The sequence below is a fragment of the Plecotus auritus genome (genome assembly GCF_963455305.1).
Source record: "Plecotus auritus genome assembly, chromosome: 7".
In the NCBI taxonomy this organism is placed as follows: Eukaryota; Metazoa; Chordata; class Mammalia; order Chiroptera; family Vespertilionidae; genus Plecotus; species Plecotus auritus.
The window spans coordinates 36,163,804-36,178,508 of NC_137774.1; the positions used below are offsets into that span (position 1 = coordinate 36,163,804).

The window sequence follows — 14,705 nt, forward strand, 5'->3', positions numbered from 1 at the left end:
GCGAGGAGGGGCGGGGGGGGGGGGGGGCGGGGGGTCCTGTGATTAAGTGGGGATGGTTGAGGGAAGTGGAACCTAAACCCTCCCGGGTGATGATCAGAGGGGGATGTGTCGATAAGTCTGAAGGCTGGATTTGACCATGAACAAGTACACAGTGTGGCCGGAAGGCCTGAGAGGGTGTTTTCCCACCACCCAGGGCCTCTGGAGCCCAAGTGCGAGAGGTTTCTGCTCCCCAGGAAGCTTCTCTGCCCGCCACAGTTCCCAGAAACAGCTCCTTCCTCCCGGCACCACCCCACCTGCCTTAGCCACTGACTTTGTCTCTTCCTGTTGTGGTTCAACTCTGGGCGCAGGCGCAGCTCGGCTCCCACCGACTGGGAGAGCTGGTTGGAGGGACCACGGCATAGTCACCCATTGCCCTTAACTTCGGTGTGACCCTGGGCAAGTCACCCCATCTGAGCCCCTTTCCTCCCGCGTGAATGGACTCATCACACCGTCCCACCTCGAAGACTGTGGTGGAGATGAAAGGAAATCGGGAATGTTCAATGCCTAACACCATGTGGGGACAGAGAGGCGCCTGCTCAGTGAATTCTGTTATCATACTGAGCAGTTGCTTGATAAACATTTCCTACAAGGACATTTGGTGACCTTAAAGCAGATCTCTTACAAGCTGTGTGATTTCAGTAAGTCACCTCTTCTCTCTAAGCCTACACCGTAAAGTGGAGATAGCCCAGCTGGTGTGGCTCAGTGGTTGAGTGTTTGACCTATGAACCTGGAGGCCATGGTTCGATTCCCAGTCAGGGCACATGCCCAGGTTGAGGGCTCGATCCCCTGTATGGGGTGTGCAGGAGGCAGCTGATCAATGCTTCTCTATCATTGAGTTCCCCGCCTGCCCCCCCGCCCCCCGCAACCTCTCTATTTCCCTTCCTCTCTGAAATCATTAAAAAAAATATTTTTAAAAAATAAAGAAAATAAAATGGAGATAATTCTTAGGGAACTCAAGTGAGGAACAAATGAGATAGAAGCACTTTATAAGATGACCTGAAATGTTATAATTACAAGGTAGGGGCAGGACACAAATCACATACCATGAAGATTTTCGCACACCGTGAAGATACATGTGACTAGCTCTGTCCAGCTCTGGGCATGAGGCATGGAAACCACGTGGCCTCACCTAGCACACAGCGGCCAGCAGCTCCTCCCCTGCAGGGCGCAGCATCATTCCTGGAAAGAAATGCAAACCTCCCGGGAGCACCGGCACTGGGTGTCTGTGGTGCCTGGTCACACGTGGCTTCTTACAATCAGGTTGGCTTTGGGTTTTCCACTCTTCAGATCAAGGGTGAGGCAGCTCGCCGAGAGGCGCAGCTGAGGGTGAAGGCGGTGGCCCGCGGCATGCTAGCTGCTAACAAAATTACCCCAAGACGTAGTGGCTTAAAACTACTTTATTATCATCTCACAGTTGCTGTAGGTCAGGGACCTGGGGTAGTTTAGCCGGTGTCTCTCCCAGGCTGCCTTTTCCTTGAGCCTGGGGTGTTGGGTGAGGCCCGGTGGCATGTCTCCCATCTCTCCTCCTCATGGCGCCACCCCAAGCCCCTGGTCCTCATCCCGTGAGTCCCCAGGTCCTCCTCAACCTGCTCAGCACCGGCCTCCGCACAGGGAGGGCCACTCCCATCTGCTTTAGGGACCCTGCAGGCGTGGCTGCCAACCTCCTTTCCCGGAGAGGACAGGGCTCTTCCAAAAGTCCCTTCCCTGAATGTGGCCAGGTTACAATGGCCGACACGTGAAAACTCTGCAGCTGGCCTTTCAAGGAAGGGCGAGGAGAGGGCTGCTCTGCCAGCGGCGACCAAGGTAAGCACTTTTGCCTAAAGGTCAGGTAAGCGGTCCGTGGTGTTTTGCATTGACTTCCAGCCTCTCCTAGAATCCTGCATGTCGTGTGTGTGTGTGTGTGTGTGTGTGTGTGTGTGTGTTTAGAATCCTGCATGTCGTGTGTGTGTGTGTGTGTTTAGAATCCTGCATGTCTTTTGTGTGTGTGTGTTTAGAACCCTGCATGTCTTATGTGTTTAGAATCCTGCATATCTTTTGTGTGTGTGTGTGTGTGTGTGTGTGTGTTTAGAATCCTGCATGTCTTTTGTGTGTGTGTGTGTGTGTGTGTGTGTGTGTGTGTGTGTTTAGAATCCTGCATGTCTTTAACTCCTCGTCTTAAGCCTCCACTCTGTCGCTCCCAGGCCCGGCATGGGGTTGCACACAGGTGGCTGATACTACCCCAGGGACCACCCCATGTCTTGGTCCTTTCGGTCTGCATCTCTGTATCTGAGGGTGATTCCCCCACAACTAAGGTAGCGTCTAGGCCAGCCGTGGGCAAACTACGGCCCGCGGGCCGGATCCGGCTGTTCTATCTGGTTCTCTTGCTCTCCCCTCCGCTCCTTTACTTTGAATTTATATTAGTTCACACAAACACTCCATCCATGCTTTTGTTCCGGCCCTCCGGTCCAGTTTAAGAACCCATTGTGGCCCTCGAGTCAAAAAGTTTGCCCACTCCTGGTCTAGGCCCACAGGTGTGGCAGGCTGGAAACGCCAGGAAAGGAGCACCCCCAGGCCCAGCCCTCAGCTACCGGAAGGCGGGCAGGCTAATCCTGACCATGTTTCCCTGTGAGATGAAGCCCCACTTGTCCTGCATGGAAGTTGGTTTAATAGTGTCTGGGGACTGGTGCAGCCGTGACGGAAAACAGTATGGAGTTTCCTCAAAAATTAAATATGGAACTGCCAGTGGACCCAGTGAACCCACTTCTAGGAATATATCCTAAGAAACAGAAACACCAATCAGAAAGAATATATGCACCTCTATGTTCATAGCAGCACAATTTACAATAGCCAAGATCTGGAAACAGCCCAGGTGCCCATCAGCAGATGAGTGGATGAAAAAGCTGTGGTACATTTATACCATGGACTACTGTGCAGCAGTAAAAAGAAGAATCTCTTACCCTTTGAGACAGCATGCAGGGACAGTATCATGCTAAGTGAAATAGGTCAGTCAGAGAAAGACAAGTATCACATGATCTCACTCATATGTGGAACCTAAGTAACAAAACAAACCGACGAACGGAGTGGATCCAGAGACATGGAAGCATGGAACAGAGTGGGAAGCTCGGAGGAAAGGCGGGGGAGGGTGGGTGGGTGGGAGGTAATCAACCAAGGACCTCCTGGCCCATGGACACAGGAAATGGGGTGGTGAGAGCCTGGGGCGGGCGGGGGAGGGGCAGGCTGGAGGGGGTCGATGCAGGAATAAAGGCGACATATGTAATACTTTCAACAATAATTAATTTTACAAAAATAGTGTCCCTGGATTGGCTGTCTTGTGTGTGTGTGTATGTGTGTGTGTTAATCCCCACAGGAAGATATTTTTTCCATTGATTTTTAGAGAGGGTGGGAGAGGAGGGGAGAGGAGGAAGGAGGTAGAGGGGGCAGAGAGAAACATCGGTGTGAGAGAGAGACATTGATTGGTTGCCTCCTGCACACACCCCGACCGGGTGTCGGGAATCGAACCTAACAACCCAGGTGTGTGCCCTTGACCTGGAATCAAACCCTCGAACCCTCCGATGTGCAGGCCAACGCTCTGACCACTGAGCCACGCCGGCCGGGCTTGGCTGCCTTTTCTTCCTTGTTTCTATTGATCTTTCCTTCACCTCCCAAATAATCTACGTGCATCCGAGTCCTTGTCTCCGGGTCTGCTTCTGGGAGAACCCAAACTAAGAGAACAGTGGCCCTCGCTCAATATTTGTGGAAGGGAAGCATAGCAACTTGGGACAGGTAGCCTAGCAGAGCCTTTTCAAAACTTTGCTTAACATGCCATTTGGGGGGGTTAGGGGAGACTCGTGTTTGTAAGAGAAGCAATAGTCACGTTGAGACTTCTCAGCATAACCTCCCAGGAATGAGCTCACTTATGTTGCAGACCACTAAGGGCAGGGAGTGTGTTTAATTACAAGAAAAGGTCTCCAGGATATTTGGAGCATCTTCCTGGAGCCCACAGACGTGTGCTGTGTCTGGAGCTTTACCCATGAAATTCATTTAGGAGTTAGAACTGTTGTAATCTACACACTTCCCGCTTTTTTGGGGGGGGGGCAGGGAAAGAGGGAGACAGCAAGTTATAGACATCTGTGATTGAGAAATTAAATGACAAAGAGATGCCAGCTTATCTGAGGAAAAGGAAATTCAGAAAAAGACCTTGTTCACTAAATTGTGTATGTGAAGAAGCGGTGGCTGTCCCGGGCCGCTGAGGCCACCTTGGTGGCAGGAGAGTTGACCTCATCAACACGCCAGAGGACTGCTTCCTGCAGATGTAGGTCTGATTTCCTTTTATTCTTCTCCTTTTTCTAACACATAAACTTGCGGTAAGGATAAAGGGTAAGCGTGTCAGTCTCATGGGTGGATTTTCACTCGGGCAGAGTAGTGGCTAAGTCACGGCGTGGGATCCGTGGAGTCAGGCTTCCCTCCAAGTAGTCATCGGGGCCGGCGGCTTTTAGTGTGAGCCGCCTGCTGTTGGTGCTGTCCTCTCGATGATCATCGGAGAGACAGGCGGGGTTCTCAGGTTTCTCCTCGGCACGGGGGTCAGAGTGGATGCCCTTGAGGGCCAAAATCCGGTACCGCTTCCTCCGGTTCAGTTTATATATGCGAATCCGTTCCTTCTCTGCCTCCGGGTCAGCGAGAATGCCATCCCAACGCAGACTCTCGTTGATCTTGTTGGAAAGTTTCTCTTCTAATTTGGCAAAGTTGGGGAGACTGACAGAGGAGGAGAAAGAAGGGACGAGCTTGCTTGGCTCTTTGTCCTGCCTGTGCTCTGGTCTCGGGCCATGATCTTTGCCAGGACTCAAGACATCGTGAAAAGATGAAATCAGCTGCTGATTCTTCAGGCTTCGACTCTGATGTTTATCTGCTGAGCAGAGGAGCAGTGTTAGCGTTTGTGGTGAGGCCTGCCCTCGTCCTGCTCAGGAATGATGCCAAACTCACCAAAAATATAAGGGGGTGGAGTGTGCAGGCGCCTCCTTACCTAGGGCTCAGTGGCCACGCCCACCAGCCTCGGACGCACTCCACCACTATATGCTTTTTAAAAAAATGTATTTTATTGATTTTTTTACAGAGAGGAAGGGAGAGGGATAGAGAGAAACATCGATCAGCTGCCTCCTGCACACCCCCTACTGGGGATGTGTCCGCAACCAAGGTACATGCCCTTGACTGGAATGCACACCCCCTACTGGGGATGTGTCCGCAACCAAGGTACATGCCCTTGACTGGAATCGAACCTGGGACCCTTCAATCTGCAGGCCGACGCTCTATCCACTGAGCCAAACCGGTTAGGGCACCACCATATGCTTTTGTTGAGCATGTACTGTGAGCCCGTCCTCTGGATACAGGCTATTGGCTCTATTTTCCAGGTGAGGAAACAGACTCCAAAAGTCTCAGTAACTTGCCAGTTATATACCTGCTAGCAGGGGGGATGTGTGTGTGTGTGTGTGAGTGTGTGTGTGTGTGTGTGTGTGTGTGTGTGTGTGTGTTTAGGGCCAGGATTTTGAATGCAGGCCTGAATCCCAGCGCCCTGTTCGTTCCCCTGTACTACGCTGCCCCTCACTTCACCTCTCCACATGCTCACCCGGATTCTTTCAGTTCTAGGCGCCTATGACTCTACCCCCAGTCTAGACTTCTTTATAATGGAGAAATGGAGAACAGGAAAACGTCCTCCATCTGACTGTGGAAAGCAATATTATGCCAAGCCAGGAAATACTTCTGCCGTGTGGCTTGTACTGATTTTTTTTTTTACATTAATAAGCATTCCTGAATTATATAACACACACATAAGCTGTGGTTCTTTCATCAGCTTATTCTTCTTTTTGGTGGGGAGAGAAATATACCACCCCCCCAAAAAAAAGAGAAACAAAAATAAGAAAAAAAATACTCTTTTGACACATCTATACCTTTCCACTCCCCCAAGACTATTTGGTGTCCCCTGCTGACAGTATGAAGTACATGCCACTCTAATTTCTAGGGTTAGAAGCTAAGCCAAAAAGACAATAAATTTCCTAATTTGGTTTTGCAGACCAAATTAGGGCTTTTTGACCTAACCTCCAGAATTGATTTCTTGCCTTTTTATTACAATCCCACCTGATGAAGTAATTGTAATCTTCCTATTGCTTCCTTCCCCAAACTTCAAGGTTGACATGGGGAGGGCTGCCACTCCTGCCTCCGGCTTGTCAGGGGTGCCAGCTCTGCACACAAAGGACCGGGGTCCAGAACCTTGACCCAGGACTAGCCACACTAGAGGTCAGGGCTGCTGTGGCAGGGCCAGTGAGAGCCCCCGCCCAGACACCCAAAGCCTGGACGGAGACCACAGGGTGACAGCGGAGACAGCATTTTACATCAGTTATTCTATCTCCATAAAATAGGTGCTCAGAGCCTTTGTCAAGAAATCAGGGGCTTCTATGAGGAAAGTTCAGGGAGATGTAGGGATCCCGTGGGTTTGTGGCAGCGGTTGATGTGTGGGTCTGATGTGTCCTTGAGAGAGACTGGAGAGAGACCTGCATGCATACAGTTGTATGCGTACAGGAACTGCTTGGGAGGGGGTCTATGCATGTGAGTGTGAGACAGTATCTGTATGTGTGTGTACACTGTGACTGTGTGTGCCTGATGGGGTATCTGTGCTTTAGTTTTATTTGGTGGTTATATTGACATAAAGGGGTGTTCTTGAGGATGTTTGGGGTTATAAAAGTATGTAGCAGTGACTGATGTGATGGTGTGTGCGTGTGCAGTTGAAGGCTGGCCTTGGTGGACAGGTGGTGGGGACGACAGTCTATGCAGGGGCGATACTACTTCATATGCATTAACTGGGTGTCTACATAACTTAAGGAGGCCAGCTATCCCTGAGGAATGAGGAGGCAAGGAGGGTCTCTAGACAGAAGGCAGAAGTCTTTGTTTCTGTGTGTGAGGAGCGTCTGCCTTAGTGCCTTAGTTTCTTTGGCTTGGGGAAAGTCTGTGAAGATGAGGTGATCTCTGTAGGAGGGCTTGAGATTTCTGTGGGGAAGGTAGGGAGGTTTAGGATTGCAATTCAGCTGAGGGTTTAGGAAGCTGAGAGGGTATCAGAAAAGTTGAGGTGCTGTGTGGGGCTGGGAGACTGTGGGAATAATGCTGGGTATGGGGTGTGTCTTTGTTTGGGGTAGAGTGTCTCCATGGATGCTGAGAATTCTCGATGCAGGATTTGAGATCTCTGTGCTCTTTGGGGCAGGGTTTCTGTGTACCTGGATGGTCTTTACTAGTATGAGCAGGGGAGGGGCATCGCGGTGCAGCGATAAGTGGGGAGCGGGAGGACCTCTATCTGGGACTGGCGAGAATCTGTTTCTGGTCTGAACTGGTCCCCAGGTAGATGGGGGTCTCTGTGAGGGGCGCGGGTGGGTGACCTCAGGGGGGTGGGGGTTAGGGGGGGAAATCTCAGGTACAGGAGCTGAGGCTTCCGAGCTAGCTGTTCTCTTACCGTCCCCCTTGCCTGATCCCTCAGTCTTTCTCTTCTTCTTTTTCTTCTTCCCCTTCCGTTTGGGCTCTGGGGCGCAGCTGGAGATGGGAGGCAATCTGGACTCCTTTGTGCCCCCAGGGCTGCCCTCTAGCTCCTCTTCCTCATCCTCATCCTCCTCGCCATACCTCGACGCCCTGGCCCCACGGAGGCCGTCCATCCGCCCCTGCGGGGCCGCCAACTGCGCGTGGGTCAGCCCAAGACCCGCTGCAGCCCAGCCCGCGGCTCCAGGCGCTGAGTGCTTGACCAGGGCCACGCGTCTCCATGGCGACCGCCACACAGCGCGCGCGCGTGCGCAGTCAGGAAGCTTCAGCCTCGGTGCCGCCAGCGGACTAGGTGTGCGCGTGCGCGTTTCAGTCTGAGCCCTTGGCACAATGGGGAAGAGTGAGAGAGACTGTAAATGCTTGGCCCGACACACATCTCGTATCCTCCAGGACCTTTTCAAATGCTGCTTGTTCTCGCCTCCATTTTTGTCCTCCAAGTTCCAGCCTCGTACATCTACCCTGGCCTTCCAAGCCCAAGATGTGCAAAATAAACTTACTTCATTGTTCTCCGTCTCAGTGAAGACAACAGCCGGACAGGCAGACACCTGGCGGTCCTCCCCCGACCCCCTCACCGAGGCCGGGGCTGACCGCACTTGAACGCCTGACTTCCGGCCACTCCTCCTAAATGATCTCTACTTCCAAACTCTCTCCAAAAATTCTTTATCTACACAGCTGCTAGAATTAACTTTTAAAGACGGACAGTTTCACTCTCTTGCTCAAAACCCTCCAATGGGCCCCCCTCACAATTCATACTAAGACTGCACTTCAGTGTGGCTCTCAAAGCCTGGCGTTTCTCTCCAGGTTTATTCACCACAGATTATACATCCCCCAAACGGTGTAACAACATCTCTCATCCCACACGCTCTTCCAGAATTCTGCCATTTCCACCTCAGGAGACAACCACTCCCCTTCCTTCTGAGCGGGTTGGTTGGCTCACTCCTAGCTAACAGTATGTGGTGGAAGTGACACTGTGACTTCTTAGGCTAGGTCATAAAAGGTAATGCAGCATCTACTATCAGGGGTGGGCAAACTTTTTGACTGGAGGGCCACAATGGGTTCTTAAACTGGACCGGAGGGCCGGAACAAAAGCATGGATGGAGTGTTTGTGTGAACTAATATAAATTCAAAGTAAAGGAGCAGAGGGGAGAGCAAGAGATCTCTCTGCTCTTTCGGCTCTGCGGGCCGGATAGAACAGCCCAACGGGCCGGATTCGGCCCGCGGGCCGTGGTTTGCCCACGGCTGATACTTCATTATTGGAAGATTTGCTCCTGGACACCTGGGACTCCAGGGAAGAACTCTGAGCACCCTGAGGCCGCTAGAACCTAAGGAAGCCCAAATAGACCCCAGGGAGAGATGCTAAGACATGTGAAGGCAGATGCCCCAGCTGCTGCAAACCCCAGGCCAGCCCTACCCAAGCCCTTCCTGAATTCCTAACTCAAAGAGATTGTGAGGGGTAATAAGATGGTTGTTATTATGTAAGTTACTACATTTTAGTGTGATTGGTTGTGCAGCAATGGATAACCAGAACATCAATCTTTGATGTTTGCCATCCTAGTGTGTATAAAGCTGTATTTCCCTGTGGTTTTAAGTACTGTTTCCCTGATGACGAATGAGGTTGAGCATTTTTTTAAAACTGCTTATTGGCCATTTGAATATCTTGCTTTATAAAGTGTCTGTGGAGGTCTTTTCCCATGTTGTAATTGGAATATGTATATTTTTATTGTTGATTTGTAAGAGTTCTTTATATGTCTTGGATATAAAATCCCTCCTCAGCAGCAAAGATCTTTTTCCAGGTCTGCAGATTTTGGATTTATTTTCTTAATGGTGTCTTTTGATAAATTCTGATGAAGACACTTGTTTTCTTTTTGTATCTTGCCCAAGGAAATCTGTCCCTACTCCTACATCACAAAGATAGTCTTCCGTTTTCTTCAAGAATCCGTATAGTTCTGGGGTCTTAGGTTCGGTCCATGATCCATCTCAAATTCATTTTGTGAATAAAGTCAGATAGGGGTTAAGATTTATCTCCCCACCCCCAAGTGGATTTCTAGTTGTTCCAGCAACTTTGATTAGAAAAATTTCCCTTTCCCTATTCACTTACTTGTCACTTTTGTAGAAAATCAATTGATTGTATACGTGTGAATCTATTTCTGGACTCGATTCTGTTTCCTCAATCTATCTGTCTCTTCTTACACCAATACTGATAGGGGAAGGGCCCGCAATAGAAGCAGAATTATAGTTTAATAGCAATTCACTACACTAACAATAGGAAAGAGTTTTTTCTTACAGACCCTGGTAAACTGGAGGATGTTTTGCAAGAAGAAACACAGGGCCATAAAGATAAGGTGGCCACGAAGCCCAGATGGGTCCATTACTCAGAAAAGAAGATACACTTTACGTGCAAGTCAAGGACGGGACTAACTGAGGGGAGAGACAGTGTTCTGGGGTAATCTCTGCAAGGATGATGATAGAAAGCAGACCATGGGAATTCACTAGTTTTAGTCCCTCCCCCCACCCCCATCCCCTAACCCTATATAAGGGCTGGCTTGAAATGAAATGTCAGAGTGGTCTTTTCAGGGTATTGCACCTGTCGCTCTCAGACCGCCAGCCATCTGAATAATAAACAGCACCACAAAGATTCAATCCCATCTCTACGTAATTGACTCTACTAGCCACCAGCATCAGGACTTTATTCTGGTTTCAATACCACAGCATCCTAGTTATTGTAGCTTTATAGTAAGCTTTTTTGTTTTTTTAATCCTCACCCAAGGATATGGGGGGGGGGAGAGGGAGAGGGAGAGAGAGAGAGAGAGAGAGAGAGAGAGAGAGGGAGAGAGATATTGATTGGTATGTTCCCCAACCAGGGTATATGCCCTGAATGGTAATCAAACCCGAAACCTACGTTGGATGCAATGCTCCAACCAACTGAGCCACACTGGCAAGGGCTATGAGAAGTCTTGATATAAGGTAGTGTAAGTTCTCCAACTTTGTCCAGTGTATTGATTATTCTAGAGCACTGGCTTTCCCATATACATTTTTTAAAATATATTTTATTGATTTTTTACAGAGAGGAAGGAAGAGGGATAGATAGTCAGAAACATCGATGAGAGAGAAACATCGATCAGCTGCCTCCTGCACACTTCCCACTGGGGATGTGCCCGCAACCAAGTCACATGCCCTTGACCGGAATCGAACCTGGGACCCCCCAGTCCGCAGGCTGACGCTCTATCCACTGAGCCAAACCGGTTTTGGCTCCCATATACATTTTTCAAAAAAATCTTGTCTATTTACTCGAAATACTCTGCTGGGATTTTGATGGGGGTTCCATCAAATCTATAGAGTTTGGCACTCTGTTAATAATTGCAGTCATCGGCACAGATCCATGCATGGGCACGTGTGGACACATTGCTTTGTAAAGGACTCATCTGTTCTGTGTGTCCTTGGTCCTCTCATCCACTAACGGTGGGGGCAGTTAGACAGACATGAGCAAAGCAAGGACGATGGGCCAGGTGCAGAAGGTCACCAGGGTGGAAAGCCCAGGTGCCTAGCAACGGACAGTTGTAGGGTGGAACCTCGCCCCCAGGGTGACCTCTCCTCCCCTAGCATATCGCTGGTCATTACATTTAGACCGCCTGACCTTTCCTCCCTAGAGATAACATCAAGGCCTCGGTTGTATTTCAGCTCCAGGCCCAGAAAAGTAGCAAAACCAGACAAGCAACACCATGGATGCTCTCAGGACCAGCTGCATTGAATAAAGACCCCCTGCCCTGGTGCCAACACCCTTCCCCACCACCTGCCCACCCCGCCAGGTGCATCACTTTTACCTTCCTCACTTCTAAGCTCCACGGGCCCTTCCTTTGCCTCTATAACTTATTTACTAAGCCCATTTCTTCTACGAATTACTTCTCCTACCTCTGTGATTTTCTAAGCAAATGTTCTCTTATAGTTTAGGTCTAGGCTCTGAATTCTTTCCTAGCCAGAACCCAAGTACCAAGGTTGCTGACCCCAGGTCTGGTCTAACACCTGGTGCCATTCTCAACGCCCCCAACTTAATGTGCCCAGCACAGTCCACATATAACGAGTGCTTGGAAGCTGCCCCTTGCCTGCCTGCTTTTGTCCCTGGGAGCTGAGTGAAATGTAAATGACAGAAGCCCTCCATGCAAATGGCCCCAGAGGCCCTGCCCCATTAATCCTGGTGCTTACAGACAGGTGCTGGCTGCCCCTGTCCCCATTGCCAAGAAAGGCTGGCCTGTCTCCCCTCTTAGCCAGTCCCCCTGGCCTGGATACTCATCTGGCAGGAGGCAGCTTGACCATTTCTCTTCCAGATTTTAGTGAAGGTTGCATCAAGGTTATATTGAGCTAGCCAGTCAGCTTTGGAAGAGAAAATTCATATCCCGTGAAGGAATAAAACCTCTTGCAAGTAGAAGGAGATTGAGCAAGAATATCCCTATTTGACAGATGAGGAAACAGGCTGCAAAGTGACTTGCTCAACCTCTTAATGCTCATTAGCCCCCACCTTGGGCCTGGAAGCCACATCCCCAGTTCTACAAACCTTGCCAGGCGAGCAATCGACTTTACAATGATGGTCATTGGCCAATGGGAGAGAGCATCGTATCTTCATTATTTGTTGTAGCTTCCTTGTTTAAGCTTCTCCTTATGGTCTAGTTGGATGTTATTGTTATGAGCAGGTAAAAGCTGAGCTTTCCTGCTCTAGAAGGATCGAGTTTTCCCTTTAGTCCAGTGCAGACATGGGCACACCTTGGGTAGAGCGTACAGCTCTGTCTCTTCCTGCCGCCGGCTCAGACAGGCAGTGTCCACTCTTCAGCAGCAGCAGCCTTAGACTTGGGCAAATGGGGACCCTGCTCTGGACCTTGGGCTTCACAGAGCCCTGCTCGGACTCTCCCCCAGCCATACCCCTCCCTAAGGGACAGGAAGTCTGTGGAATCAAGGGGTCCTGTCCACCCAGACCCTAGCTCCCACCTCCCCACTTCTAGCCCACAGTCTGAGTACCTGGCACCTTGAAATTTCTTGCTCAAATGACCCCAGCCTGCTAGTTGGGCCTTTCTGGGCTTCTTTCCTGAGTCCACCCTGCTGCGGAGACCTAGGCCAAGGACATCATAGATGGAAACGCATCAGGTTGGCCGAGGTGTCCAGCCCTGTGCATTCAGAGTTTCTTCTCAGTGCAGAATGGAGCTGGGAGTGGGAGGAGGAGGGGGCAGGCCATGGGCTGGGCACAGGACCCCAAAGAGCCTGAAATGCAAAATTCAGATCTGGCCTTGCAGATTGTGATGATGGTCTATTTTCAAGGTAGGAAGATAGTACATATTTTATTTAACCGTCTGTCAATTTAATTTATCACTTTTACTATTCAGACAGATGGTATGTGGATCTCCATTTCTACTCTTGCCCTGGGCTTTGCAACTTTTGAGAACAGGCCTGCTGTTCATTTTTTCTCCTTTTTTTTTTTTTTTTTAAATGTTGATTTCAGAGAGGAAGGGAGAGGGAGAGAGAGATAGACACATCAAATGATGAGAGAGAATCACTGATGGGCTGCCTCCTGCACACCCCACACAGGGGATTGAGCCCACAACCTGGGCAGGTGCCCCGACTGAGAATCGAACTGTGACCTCCTGGTTCATAGGTCTACCCTCAACCACTGAGCCACGCCGGCTGGGCTCATTTTTTCCTTCTTTTAAAACCCATCCCAACCACTTTCTGATTTACACATCATACCTCATGGTACTTTAGGGAAAAAAAAGGGAAAAAAAACCCCCTACAACCAGTTCAATAAATTGCACTGTGTTCATACAGTGGACTGCCTAAGAGCTTCTCTACCAGAATTAGGCAGCTTGATTTAGGCTGATCCGGACCAACGCCAAGAGTGTTGGTGGTGAGCTGTGTAGCCGGTTTGGCTCAGTGGATAGAGCGTTGGGCTGCAGACCGAAGGGTCTGAGTGATTCTGGTCAAGGGCACATACCTTGGTTGTAGGCTCCTCTCTGGCCTAGGCCCTGGTTGGGGCATGTTGCAGGAGGCAACCAGTTGATGTGTTTCCCTGACTCAATATTTCTCTCTGTCTTTCCCTCTCTCTTCTACTCTCTCTAAAAATCCTTGAAAAAATATCCTTGAGTGAGAATTAAAAATAAATATATAAATAAAGGAAATAATACATTCTCTCTCTTTCTTCTTTCTTTCCTTTCTTCTTTCCTTCCTTCTTTCCTTCCCTTCTTCCTTCTTTCCTTCTTTCCTTCCTCCCTCCCTTCCTTCCTTCCTTCCTCTAAAATCAATAAATTTTGGAAAAACAAACCTCCTTTACCATACTTTTCCTGGTCACCTTCCTGTAACTTGCTTCCCTTCCCAGCTTTGTTTAGCCTCATATAGTATACTAGAGGCCTGGTGCATGAAAATTCATGCACTGGAGGAGGGTCCCTCAGACTGGCCTGCCCCCTCTCACAGTCCGGGAGCCCTCAGAAGTGGGAGGTGACCCAGCGATCAGGGGAAGGCGACGCCCCCATCACACCTCTGCTGCTGCCACTGACGGCAGCGCAAGCCTCGGCTGGCCCTGGTTACCTGAGCCTCGGGCGATCCTGGGCAGCTGGGCAGCAGACATCCGAGGCTTGCCTGGGCCTCGGGCCGCCCTGGGCGGCTGGGGGGCTGAAGGCAGGTCTGGCCACACCATGTGCCTGCCACTCCCACCCCCGGCGGGGCTGAAAGGACTGGGGGACTCTGGCGGGGCTGAGGTGACTGAGCACCGCCAACTTTGTGATGGTGTGATGGTCAATTTGCATATTCCCTCTTTCTTAGATAGGATAAGCTTCATCATCCGGCCTTGGTTTGTGTGTGTGTGTGTGTGTGTGTGTGTGTGTGTGTGTGTGCACGCACCACATCTTCTTTATCCAATTGGCTCTTGGGTTGTTTCCGTTGCCCCCTTCCTTGAGCCACATTTTTTTTGTGCGTGAACACTGTGTTTTTATTATATATGTAATGAAAATTTTTTTCTCTTGTGACTCTGTCTTCTATCAGTTTGATTCATAGGCCCCTAGCCACTGAACCCAGGAGGGTAGAAGGAAAAGGTTTTTCCTCTCCTACAGTTCAAATGTCATCTTATCAGAGAAGCCATC

The 14,705-nt window shown here is 50.0% G+C and overlaps 1 protein-coding gene across 1 annotated transcript; it reads right to left on the reverse strand.

Moving 5' to 3' along the window:
- Nucleotides 1–1,452: 1,452 nt before the first annotated feature.
- Nucleotides 1,453–7,706, reverse strand: LIAT1 (ligand of ATE1; the record flags this gene model as incomplete). Its single annotated transcript, XM_080677331.1, has 2 exons — nucleotides 1,453–4,921; nucleotides 7,511–7,706. The coding sequence occupies 2 exons, from the start codon at nucleotides 7,704–7,706 to the stop codon at nucleotides 4,425–4,427; spliced, it is 693 nt and encodes a 230-aa protein (XP_080533457.1). The 3' UTR covers nucleotides 1,453–4,424.
- Between the last annotated feature and the right edge of the window lie 6,999 nt (nucleotides 7,707–14,705).